General features: G+C 52.4%; 1 protein-coding gene across 1 annotated transcript in view; it reads left to right on the top strand.

Annotated features, from left to right (window-relative positions):
- PPARGC1B (PPARG coactivator 1 beta) overlaps nucleotides 1-12,732 on the top strand; it is a 43,323-nt gene extending 30,591 nt beyond the window's left edge. The window contains exons 10-12 of the mRNA XM_077769055.1: nucleotides 1,651-1,772; nucleotides 4,324-4,478; nucleotides 5,403-12,732. Of these exons, the coding sequence (XP_077625181.1) occupies nucleotides 1,651-1,772; nucleotides 4,324-4,478; nucleotides 5,403-5,503 (378 nt within the window). The 3' untranslated portion in view covers nucleotides 5,504-12,732. The remainder of the gene's footprint in view (nucleotides 1-1,650; nucleotides 1,773-4,323; nucleotides 4,479-5,402) is intronic.
- The last annotated feature ends 264 nt before the right edge of the window (nucleotides 12,733-12,996 follow it).

Here is a 12,996-nt window from a genome sequence, read left to right as displayed (position 1 = left end):
GAAGTCAGATGCACAGAAAGACAAACAGGCTTGCATTTGATTGCTTTCCCGCGCGACTGGCACTTCCGGGCAGAGACAGCGAGGACACACGAAGTGTGCATACCCCAGAGGTACACAGCGGTCTGCAAGCAGGTCCTTAACAACCGCAGGCGGTGCCCGGTGATCATCTCGGAACCCACGTGCGACCGTTCAGCAGTCGGGCCGTGCCTGGCATGAGCAAGGCCGACAAGGTCCTCATCCCCGTGGTTGGGGCAGAAGGCAGAGAAAGACAACAGACCACAAGCAAGGAATAAACACTGTAATCAGAGATTGGGAGAGGCGCGGTAGGATTAATCACGTCAGGCTGAACTCTCCGAAATAAACAGCCGTGTTTTGACTAGTGGGGAGGGATGTATTACGTGGCGGTCTGGGAAGGGGACATCTGCGAGCAGCTATAGACCCTGCCATGTGAAAGGAGCCACCACGTGGTGGAGAGAACCGTGGGCAGAGGCAGGCAAGAACCTTATCAGTTGACCGAGCTGCAGGGAGGCTGGGGGAGGGGATTCCGACGCTGAGCAGAGACCTGCTGTGGCCCCCGGGCCTTGCTTTCCTCAGCTGTGAGATGAGAACGGGATGTCCCCAGAGTCCCTGGCCATAACCTGTTCCCAGAGAAAGCCCGTCCGAACCAGGACCTGTCAGTTTTACCCAGGAGAACACAGCCTTCCAGGAACACAGCTGGAGTTTCTCCAGCGGGTCGGAGTAGCGAAGGTGTTCCCTGGATCCAAGCACAGATTGATTGTAGGGGAGAGGAGGGGACCTTCCAGCCTGGGTTTCTCCCCACCCCTCCCTATGCCGGGCTCTTCTAGGGGCCCACAGCGTGGCACCTGGCTCACCTGAAGAGACCTCTGAGTCACAGTGTCTACGCACTGCCCTGGCAAAACAGGATAGTGGTGACCCCGAGCCCTGTGCCCTGGTCCCATTGCCTTCCTCCCAGCTCCCTGTGACCCCCCCTCCCACCCCCGCAATGACCTGGCTTCCCATGCTTGCCCGTTACCATCCTCAGCAGTTTGCCTTTCTTTCTTATTTATTTCTTTTCGAGAGAGAGAGAGAGAGAGAGAGGAGCGTGTACGAGTGGGGGAGGGGCAGAGAGAGAGGGACACAGAATCCGAAGCAGGCTCCAGGCTCCAAGCTGTCAGCACACAGCCTGATGCGGAGCTCGAACCTAAGAACCTCGAGCTCACGACCTGAGCCAAAGTCAGACGCTTAACCAACTGAGCCACCCGGGTGCCCCGGCAGCTTGCCTTTCTGTCAGCTCCCCGCTACCCAGAAAACGTCCCAGACTCCAAACATAAATATGGATGCTACCCAGTGTGCAGTTATATTAATGGCGATGCACCCCCCCTCCTGTCTCTGTCCATTCTCTGCTCGTTCCCTTCAAGTGAGCAGTGGGTCCCGTCCGATACTCAGCAGCCCCCTCCTCCAACAAGGCAGACCTTCCGGGATAGGAGTCGTCATCGCCCCCTCTCTGATGCCAGCCCCAGTTGGTGTTACCCACTCAGCTGGGATCGTGGGCTGAAGACTAGGACTGCATAGAACCCCCCCCCCGCCATCAAGGGGGTCCCAGGAGGCCAGGAAATGAATGGGTCCCCCTGTGTTTCCCTTCTCGAGCAGGGCGAAGGCCGTGTGGTGTACGTTCGCAATCTCTCCAGCGACATGAGCTCCCGAGAGCTGAAGAGGCGCTTCGAAGTGTTCGGCGAAATTGTGGAGTGCCAGGTGCTGACAAGGAGGAAGAGGTGAGGCAGGCCAAGCTATCACAGGGGAGGGAGCGGGAGGGGCAGAGGTCCCGGCCCCGGGCTGGCCACACAGAAGACGCCCGAGAAGATTTGCAGAACAAATCTGCGATCCACAGCCTGGACCTGGAGAGCCGGGCCCCAGAGAAGGTCCTGTAACCAGTGTGCGGCCCAGGAGTGAGCAATAAATGCCCGCTGATGGTTTGCTGACTGCCAGGCAAATCCTGTGCCTTCTCTCAACGTTGTAACCTGCCTGTGGCATCTGCACTCGTTCTTTCTATTGCTTTCCCTTCCCAGGGGGCTCAGTCACATGCACTGAGCAGCTAGCTAGTCGCAGAGGCAAATCTGCAGGCCACATGTCCGCTTCGGGTTCTCCACTCTGGCGTCGGGCCGCAAACAGCCCCCGGGGGCTTAACGGCACACTTATCCCGGAACCTCACCGCCCTACCAAAGACCCACACCACTCACGTCCCTCTGTTCCCCAGAGCAGCCAGCTTCAGACCTTTTCTTCTGCTGGGAATCTTGGTTTTTCCCTCCCTCACCCGGGGAAGCAACGTTCGTCTGTCAGGGAAGCCGCAGAAAGAATAGGTCGTGTGTAAACGCACCGCTTAGATGTCAAAGCTTCATCAGAGTTGAAATAACTCGAAAGCATCTCCCGTTGTATTTGCCAACTAAGTTATGAAGGTTTTTAAATTAGAATTTCATAATAATTGTAAAAACTTCAGGGAGAACATTGTTTCTGCATAGGGATCATGACGCACGTCACATCCATTAAGTGGCTCCGGAAAATAACAGGCGTTGGCAAGGATATGGAGAAGTCAGAACCCTGGTGCGCTGTTGGTGGGGATGAAAATGGTGCAGCCACAAGGGAAAATGGTATCGAGGTTCTTCAAAAAGTTAAATACAGGATTACCGTCTGATCCAGCAATCCCACGTGTGGGTATATACTTAAGAGAACTGAAAGCAAGATCTCAAAGAGATATTTGCATGCCCCTGTTTATAGGAGCGTTATTCATGATAACCAAGAAGTGGGAGCCACCCCGTGTCTGTTGGCTCATGAATGGAGAAACATGTAGTACATGCAAGCAAGGGATTTTATTCAGCTTTAGAAAAGAAGGAAGTCTGGGGAGACTGGGTGGCTTTGCCAGTTAAGCATCAGACTTCAGCTCAGGTCATGATCTCACAGCTCAGAGTTCGAGCCCCACGTCGGGCTCTGTGCTGACAGCTCAGAGCCTGGAGTCTGCTTCCCATTCTGTCTCCCTCTCTCTGCCCCTTCTCCATTCACGCTCTGTCTCTCACTCCTTTGAAAATAAATAAATACTTTTTAAAAGATGATAAAGATGGTACATTGTATGTTCGAAGGATTTACTACAATTTAAGAAAAAAGTCGTTACACAAATACGGCAGTTTAATTCTGCGCAGTCTCCAGGACATCAAACGCAGAGAACGTGCAAAAATAAAGCGAGTAGGTTTGGACGTTGAAAGAGACAGAAGGGGTCCAGCCTTGGCTGGGTTCAGAGAGGCATCAGGAAATGTGACCCAGCTGAGTATTTATTAGGCGCCTAGTGTGGGGAAGCCTGTCGTGAGCAGGTGAGCAGTGGCGGAAGTCCACGCGATCTCTGCCCTGAGGCATGTCTGCCGCAGAGGGGTAGAGGAGTCAGGATTCTTTTTCTTGCTGTGTGGAACTGGCGAGCTGGGGAAAGGGCCGACCTTAGGGCCCCTCTGCCCCAGCACCCTTCCCAAGCAGGCTTCCCTCAGGAGGCAGAGTGGCCACCTGCGGCCGTAGGCTTACCTACCTCCTCTGAGGGAAAGCCTCCCAGTTCCATGCAAAAGCTGGGACACATTCTTTGAGGCTCTGCTTTGGGCGACAGGCTCGTCCTTGAAGGAATCGCTGTGGCCAGGGGGGGCCGGGCGTGTGACGTCCCCTGGTGCCCTGAGCTTGGCCGAACACGTGGCACAGGTGTTAGAGGAAGGGAAGCAGATGCTGAGCAGGCGGGCAGAGAAAGGTTTGCCGTAAAGGATGGCATGTGTACAGGATCAGCTGTGTTAGGGAAGGGGGAGGCTAAGTTAGCAGCCAAGGTCACGGCGGCTGGCTTTGAAGGAGGCATGGGGGTAGCTGGGGGCTTAGGTGCGGCAGGTGCAGGAGAAGCGCATCAGCTTTCACGGTGGGGCATCAGCTTTCACGGTGGGGCGGGGCAGGCGGCCCGAGTTCGAATACCCCTCCCTGCCATCTGCCCTGGGGCAAATTCTGAACACCGCAGAGTCTGTTGCCCTCATCCCTGAGCAGGGAGAAAATGCCAGTAGCCACTTGCAGGGTGATCTGAAGCGTGAGGCGCCTGGCAGACATTCTGTGACTCCCCTGCTCTTACTGTTCTCACCCAGTAGAGGGCAGCCTAGCAACTGCTGCCATCTGTATTCGGTGGGGGAAGGGGGGTGCCAAGTGGCCCAGGTTACTGAATCCGTGTGGCTTTCTGCTCCTCCTGTAGTGATGGGTGGTCTGAGAGTGTGAACCAGGCTGGCCCAGTAACACGCTCCCCCTGACCTCTCCCCACAGAGGCGAGAAGTACGGCTTCATCACCTACCGGTGTTCTGAGCACGCCGCCCTGTCTCTGAGGAACGGCGCTGCCCTGCGGAAACGCGACGAGCCCTCCTTCCAGCTGAGCTGCGGAGGGTTCCAGCACTTCTGCTGGCCCAGACACACTGACTATGGTAAGTGCATAAGGCCCCGCCACCTTCTGGTGAGACCCAAGGCGTAAGGGGCACTGACCGCCTTTAATGAAACCCAGACGCAAGGCCCCTTCTGGACCTAATTCCCACACCAAGGCTCTAATGTGCCGATTGGTATAACTTTGCAGCCGCTTCGCCTGGAGGCCGCCATCTTGCTTTTCTTCTGGTCTCTGGTCCTTCTTGGCCTCTCCCAAGACTGGTACCGAGGGAGACATTCAGGCCTCCTGTGGCCTCTTGGAAGGCCCAGTCTTGTGTTCACAGCCAGCTGGTAGAACTATGGTGACTCTCTTTGACCTCACCGGCCGGTGGCTGCGCTGACGCCTTGAGGGGCCTTCCATGGTGCAGGCAGCGGGCAGCCTCGTCCATTAATGGGCCACAATGAAATAGTATTGTCACCGTGCCCTCACCATTTGGAGAGGAGTTGGTGAAGGACAAAGAAGTATAATTTAGGAGAGGATTATCTGTTGAGGAGAGCCCGCCACGGGCTCTGTAGAACAAGGCTGAGTGTGAGAAAACCCAGGAGCACGTGGGATCTGCTTCCATATCCACATCCTAGCTCTGTTGGCCACCTTACGTGACCTCCACAGTGGTTTCCTAACGGGCAAAAAGCTCTTGCTTAGGGAAGTAGATTTATAGGATATCGGAGCCAGAAGGGAGCTCTGGCATGCTCTGGTTCAGGCCACCCCGTTGTAGAAACAGGGTAGCCGAGGCCCGGAGACATCGATGACAGGGCAGAGGGGTCACAGTAGAATGGCAAGGGTGGTTCTTGTTGTCTGGTGCTCCTGGGGGCTGTGGGCCACAGGTACTCCATGGGGCTGACCGCCGTGGCAGATTTTCTGATCACCTGGCCTTTCTGGGTGGCTCACTGCCTTCCCCTCTCACTGACTCCTCCACCCCCCTGCCCAGATTCCAATTCAGAAGAGGCCCTTCCTGCATCAGTGAAAAACAAGTACGAAGCCATGGATTTTGACAGCTTACTGAAGGAGGCCCAGCAGAGCCTGCATTGATAACAGCCTTAACCTTCGAGGAATACCTCAATACCTCAGACAAGGCCCTTCCAATATGTTTACGTTTTCAAAGAAATTAAGTATACGAGAAGCCGAGAGAGCGAGCGCATGAGAGAACACACGTGAGAGAGAGACTTGAAACTGCTGTCCTTTAAAAAAAAAAAAATCAATGTTTACATTGAACAAAGCTGCTTCTGTCTGTGAGTTTCCACGGTGTTGATGTCCCACTGCCACTTAGTGTCCTCGCTTCTGGCGGGTGGCCCCGGGTGCGCCTCCAAGTGCTGGGTCCGTCACCCATCTCCCCTTCCGTCCCGACCGACTTCCCTCGTAGACGTGCAGCCGTGTTCACCATAACTTTCTTGTTCGTAGTATGTGATGATGAAATTGTTACTTGTGAATAGAATCAGGATTATAAACACATTTTTAATTGAAGAAAAAAAAAACAAAGTATATCCTTCCAATAACGTATTTATGGCTCAGATGTACTGTGCCTGGGATTATTGTATCGCTTCCTTGATTTTTTAACTATGCACTGTCATGAGGTGTTTGCCATTGAGCTGCTCCGCTCCCTCTGCCGGAATGTTCGAGAGGCACTTGGGTGGCCGAAAGGCTGGTCCCCAGGGAGGTGCGGCCTGCAGCCACAACGAGGTGCGGAGGAGAGAGGGTTCTGGGACTTCCCTGCCGTGCTGTGCCCCATGTCTCACTGGGACTCGCGGGTGGGGCCAGTTACAGTCCAAACCATCATCTGGTGCCCGCTGGTGCCCAGAAGCTCGCGCCTGGCCTGGGGCGCTCAGATCCTGGTGGACCTTGTGAGGAAGGCAGGGGAGGGCTGCGTTGTTCTTGTGTGTCCGGGTGAGGTGGGCAGTGCCCCAAGAGGTGAGATGACTGGCCCCAGCTCCCACAGCCAGTGAGAGGGCAGAGCAGTGCCCCAGCCCAGGCCTCCTGATTCCTGGTCCCATGCTCCTGCAGTAGCAGGTAAAGATGTAAAGTGACAGGGACTGGGGCAGGCGCTCTGGGGGCAGCCGTCCTTCTGGGGGCCAGCCACCGACTCATCCCACTCCACCCCCCCTTGTCTTTCCCTCTTCCTCCCTTGGAAAGTTGTTTCAGTGGCATGGGGCAGGGTAGCAGGAGGGCATGTGAGGGCCGAGAGTGGCTAAGACCATCTCCAAGGTCCTTTGCGACCCAGACAGCATTCTGATTGGGCTTTACTTTAAGGTTTACGTTCCCGAGTGACGTCAGCCCATGTCCAAGGTGGATGTTCTGCAGGTGACTTGGGGGCCGGTCGTGAGGGAAGGCGTGGCCAGGCTGGGTATGAGCTCATGCTTCTGCTTCAGACAGAGCGGCTCCCATTTAATCTCGTGCATATATCAGGGTCCCTTGGGAAATTTTTGTATTGAAAAAATAAAAGAAAAGAAGAAAAGTCCTGCTTGCTTTAAAAATGTTTGAAATTGACTCATTAAACTAAACAGGCTAATGTTATCTTTTGCTACTGCCAGGCTTAGAACTTCGAGAATTCGTAGTTGATTTCTTTTTTTAAAGATTCAAATACCTTAGTAGGTATAATGGGCAAATGAGCTTGTCCTGGGAGGTGAGAATACTCCATGCCCATGGAGAAGGCTGGAGGAAACAGGCTTTAGAAGGAATAGGGAATTTGAGTTCCTGGGTATCAAGTCACTTGACTGCTCTGGGCCCCAACATTCTTTTCTGTGAAATGGTTGGATGAGAAATAGGCAAGTTGATCTCTAAGGTTCCTACCAGCTCTGAGAGTCTTAGCTTCTGTGAAGGTGGTATCTAGCTCGAGATGGCAAATACATACGTGGCACATGTACCACTACTCCTTGGCCAGTGGCAGACATAACTAATCGACCACAGCACTCATGTCCTTTGAGCTTGATCATACCATTAGAATCCTCAACACAGTGCTCTGGGCAGCCATTACTAACGGATCAGAGTTTAATCTGGTCTGATCTTTGAAAGGTTCTATCATACAGAACCAGATGGTGGCTGGGTTTCATGCTGGCCCATCCCTGTCTATGGGCCGTGTTCTGATCTGTGAGAGAAAATTCCCCTAAAGCCATTCGTTGGCAGGACTCCCAATAATACTGTGACTCACAACCCCCACTTGAGTGGCCAGAGCAAATGGAATAGCGGACATGACATGTCTGAGGGAGGCGGGGTTTGTGAAGATGAACCAAGAGGAGGGACTATCCACAGCACAGACCTGAACGTTGTAAATTCCTTTAATAGCTGTTCACTGCCTAGCACACAGTGGGCATATAATAAATGGTTATGGGATGCAAAAGAATAGAACTTAAGTCTGCCTGCTGCCCCTGCTACGTCCTGATTTGCACCCAGGAGTACACTGAGGTTTCATCCTGTGGAAGCCAATTGGAAAAAACTCTAGATTCAGAGTCTGGAGAGCTGGCTCCACCAAGAACTTACTTTGTGACCTTGCTAAGTCACAAAGCCCCTCCCCGAGCCCTCTGCCCTAGAAGGAGTTGAACTAGAGGTGGCCTAAACCCCTCCTCCTTGCAAGTATTTGCAGGCTTTCCTCTCTTCCGGGTCAGCTGAGGCTACCCTTCCCCTTCAGATTAATACAGGGCACTTGAGATTACTTAGATCACTGGCCCTTGAGCAGAGCCGAGATCTGAGTGTGGCACTGGGAGGTAATGTACCTGAAGTCAGGGCTGGCCATGGGCAGGAGAGGGTGTCTGCCAGGAGCGTCGGGCAGTTTCCGCTTGCCGGCCTGTCCACAACAGGCTGCAGGTTCTAAGGTTAACTCACCCTGCAGACAGCCTCCATCCGGAAGACTCCTTCGGTGCTGTGTGTTCTTAACCAAGGAGACTCCAAGGTCTCTCCGGGAAAACGAGTCAACCTTGGCCTCTTGCCCACCGCATTAGGGAGGGACCCAGAGGGAGCAGCTGCTATTGGCAACCATCTCATTGTAGCTCTGTCCTAGTATTTGCTCTGGGTGATGTTTACATGTGATTGCCATAAAAGCTTACTGTAGACTGTGTCGACCACTGCCCCCACTGGGCAGGTCGTCCCGTCCATCTCTGTGCTGTGCTGGTGTTTCCAAAACCATCTGAACCAACCGCTAAGTGGAATTCTTCCATCTCCTTCCTCAGTCGGTACGAGGCTGGATCAGAATCCTCATGCTTGGGGGTTCTGGTTACCGAAGGAAAATGCATCAAAGAGGTAAAGAATATGAGTGGATGGAGTGCAGAGAAGGCCCCCTCCTGGCTTAGCCCTTCACCCCTTGCTCCCAAGCCCAGAAACTGGTCAGAGCACGAGTTAGGGGTCTGCCCCTGCGGTGAGGTCTGGCAGTACTGTGTGATGACTGTGCTCAGGAGGGGCAGGGATTCGGCGGCCTTGGGGACAGGAGGAAGACTAGAGGTGAGCTCTGAGCTGCAGACGCTCAGCGCCCAAGTCCTGATGTAGGAAGAGATGCAGTGAGAAGTCTTTTGTCGCACAAAGCCTCCACTTGTTGAGGTTTTGAGAGCGATTTCTTCTAGGCATGTGCGCCGTGCGCACTGAGGCAAGTGGTGGCTGGGGGCGGTAGGGGAGGGCGCTGACACACGGTCCTTCTGCGTGGACAGGTGAGAACCTCAGCCCAAGCCTTGTGTTCAGTTGAAATCACAGCTGAGCCCGCGGCTTGAGAGATGGGCCGTCCCAGCTGTGAAGCAGAATCAGCCCTGAGGATTGGTTGATCTGACTTCGGTCAAAACTGCAGGATTTTTCTTAGCATCAGAAGTATAGCAGCTACCCTCAGACCCAGGGGAAGAAATCGTATGTGCGGTAGCAAATAAAGTGAACCTCGTGGTTTTGTTGGCCAAAGAAGAAGGACCCCTGACCCCTGACCCCTTCCCACCGCACCGCGGCAGAAGGAAAGTACCTAGAGCTTACATGCAAGATGTTTCAGCTGGTCCTCAAGTCAAGTCCCCGGGGTGTTTGCCCATAAGGCAAACAGGGCTCCAGGGCTGTTTGCTGAGTCCAGAAGTACAGGGTAAATGGAGGGAGAGCTTGGGAGCTGGGAAGCCCACAGGAATGCCCATGGCCCGAAACAGACGCTGGGTGTGGGGAGCCTCCTGGGAACCGGAAGTGGGCACAGGATGACACTGCATTGAACCCATAAAAGCACTTGGAGAAAACCACAACCCTCTGCCTGGCTCCGTGTTTCTACACTGGCAAATACGGGCGTCCTTTGGCTTCAGTGAGGTACGCTCCTAGGGACTTGGATGGGGTGGGGAGCGGGGCTGGTATGAGGGAGGAGAGAGGTGCCTTTCTAAGGAGCAGCAGGAAAGCCAGTCCTAGGGCTCGCCCCTTGCCGGCCCTTTTGCTGGAGGCCCTAGAGATAGGGAACGGTGAGTTTAGATCTCGGTACCTATTTTTATATATGTATCAAAAGTTGAAACAGCCCAGCTGACCAAAGTGGGTTTATAGAGCAAATCATTTAACTATAAGCCATCTCAGCGAGAAACCTGATGTTTCTTCCTTGCTGTGGGATCTGGGGCCTGCGTTCCCTCATCTATTGGATGGAATGAGCACTCAAGTCCCTTTCGAACCTGATAGGCTCAGGCTCCAGCTGCGGGGCATCGGGAATCCATCACTCACCTGTAAAACGAATCCCGTTCTCTGGCTGCGCCCAGCTCGTGTTCAGGGTGAGAGTTCTCTGCAAGGTGACCCACCAGCAGCAGATTCGAACCCACAGTGGTCCTGGCCGAGTGACCTTGTATGAGGAGGCCTGCTCCCCAGGACAGATCTAAGCCATAGTTTCTTGTGGGGATGCTGAGAAGTTCAACCCCAACTTGGCTAGGTGGCGATGTCAAATCTCACATTAGCCTCGTCGTCGTCCCTACTGAACAGCTTTTAATCCGATTGTTGTGACCGCTTGGCTGTTTCTCTCTTGCTCTCAGACAATACTAGCAATACACTTGTTGTTGTTGTTGTTTTTTCAAAAGAGCTTAACTTAGGCACTTTTCACCCATTTCCTTCAAATGATTGTAAAACATATGGGGCAACAGGAGGCATCGACCACACTGCGTGTGTTTAGGGCACCTTTTGCTTTTGGTTTCTTTAATAATATAGCAGTGGTGGCTGAGGCTTTGAGACCCCGGGGGACGGGTTTTCAGAGATTCCGTTTCATCAGAATGCCTTGCACATCTGGAAGCAGCAGGAAAGTCCAACTGCCCAAACCAGGGGCTTGGAAAATACGGTTTTGTAGATGGTCAGTCCCCGGGCAGAGCAACACCACAAAGACATGTTTATATCATTAGAACCCGCTCTTTGCTGTCACGTTCTGTCAGAAGGATCCTGCAAGGACACCTCACAGAGCCTCACAAAGCCTGGGTGACTTTTGAAGGGATTAGTCAGTTTCCACCTCAGCACTTTGCCTTATCAACGTCTGGTCGCCCTCTAGTGGCCAAAGACTGTACCCACCAGCTACCCAGATGGAAGGCAAATAAATCCTTTCGGCGGCCACCTTGCTATCCAGCACCAACTTTGGGAATTATATGTAACGGCCTGAGTGAACCGTCTATGTGTTTAGAGCCCAGTGTTATACCAGTCAGAAGACTCCAGAAGCAACCACTTAGCAGACTCTTGCACAGACCGAGAAGCACACTAGTTATCCTCTGGGGAAAGGAGACAGGAGAGGACCCTGTGTCCAGGTGCCCGGGAGGGGTTTACTCTAACTGCAATACTGGCAGCCCAGCTGCTGACCTTGTTAAGTGAACCTCTGCTAGGTGGCCTGCACTGTACCCTCGGGACAAGCAAAGAGGTTGAGTGTGAGGATACTGGGGGGCGGGGTGGGATGGGGGGGGCTGGCCATGGCCTTTGATATGGTCCACTGAATAGCCAAACAGGTTTTTTTTGTTTGTCCGTTTGTGTTTGTATTTTGTATTTAAAAATCTTGTCAAGCGTTTTTGTGTTAGGAATAAAAAGTCATAAACTATTCCCAACTTTGTTTCTTAAGGGGTGTTCTGATTCCAACGGAAACAGGTGGGAAACCTCCAGGGGCATGCGGTCAGGGTGGTCAGCGGAACGGGGAGGTGGACCACTTGGATTTCCAGATGGCTTCTGGAGACCGTGAGCATCCGGAAGTCTGGCCCCGTGAGGGCCGCTCTGGAAATTCACACCCGCCCCCTTGTGCCACGGTGTTAGCATCGGCTTTGAGCATCTGCTTCCTCCAGAGGGAGCTGCTAATGTTGAAATCAACTCACGATCCCTCTCCCCAACCCCAGGTTTCTAAAGAGACTGTGTCTGTAGCTAGCCTTAATCGACTGGGCGAGGTGGTCCCTATGGTCCCTTCCAGCATTTCCAAATCTTGGACTCAACTCCTCTTCTCTCGGTGTGACCATACAGCCTAGAGAATTCTGAGCAATAGGGAGCCAGGGCTTTCCCCGGCTCTGTGACAGGGTCAAACCAGGGAATGGCTAAACTTGTCAGGTTTGGGCATCCCCAGGGGTACTACCGTAGGGGGCATTATTTATTAGGAAGCTCAACAAGGTAACTACAGCCTGGGGTGCGTGAGCGCAAGGCTGTGTGTGTGTGTGTGTGTGTGTGTGTGTGTAGGTGTGCCTGTCTGCACGTGTGCACGCCTGTGTTTGTGTGTATGTGTGGAATTACATTGATGCATTTCTTGAGAAAGGTGCAAGAATTTCACCTACACAGAGGGACACATCTGCTTTGTTATTTATAATAGAAAGCTAAATTTTAATTTTTTAAAGGACACTGCTAATGATTGAGAATCGAGTTTTTAGTTTTGCTATTTTTTTTAATTGGTAGAGGATTTTTATATATTTTTTCCATTTTGTTGGGTTGTGTCCTTATTTATATAAATACTTTATCTGTAAGAGGCAAGGAAGAAACCTTCTTTGCTTTTAATTATTGTGGTTGTCATTGTCCCTGTTTTATTTCCGGTGTGATTTATCCGTCCTACCTTCTAAATGAGAAACTGTTTTCCTGTATTTGTACATTGTCAGATTCTATAGTTTCATAGATAATTTAACCAAATTGCTCTATGTATTATTCTTCCGTGAGTATAAAGTTCTATTTTAACGTCTGTAAATACTTCAGAACTGGCTTCTTTTCTCAGACTCCCACTGGGGAGTTATTGTTTACATCACAAAAACTGTAGAATCTCTATGCTCATGTACTGTAAATAGTGAAGTGATCTGCTTATAAATAAACTGAACAAATACACTATGGAGATTAAAAAGAAAACACCACCCACAGCCCCATTTAGGTGTGTCTTTATTCTGTGTGCTCATTGAGGGCCACCCTGGCCTCCACGTGGGAAAAGGATTCTAGTTTCAGGGTCACTTTCTCAGAGAGGACCTGGGTCACTCAGGATTGTGCAATCCCCAGGACTCTCTGGATTCCCTTTTCCTTCCTTCACAGCACATTTCATGGCCATTATGCCCCACTCCCGCTCAGTCTCCCACAACGGCCATTCCAAGACCAGCTTTTTGCCATGACTTTTAGAACGCTCT

This window comes from Crocuta crocuta, unplaced genomic scaffold, assembly GCF_008692635.1.
Source record: "Crocuta crocuta isolate KB4526 unplaced genomic scaffold, BGI_CrCroc_1.0 scaffold340, whole genome shotgun sequence".
NCBI classification, from domain to species: Eukaryota; Metazoa; Chordata; class Mammalia; order Carnivora; family Hyaenidae; genus Crocuta; species Crocuta crocuta.
The sequence above is the reverse complement of the archived record's forward strand: the minus strand, read 5'-3'. Positions and strand labels throughout refer to the sequence as shown.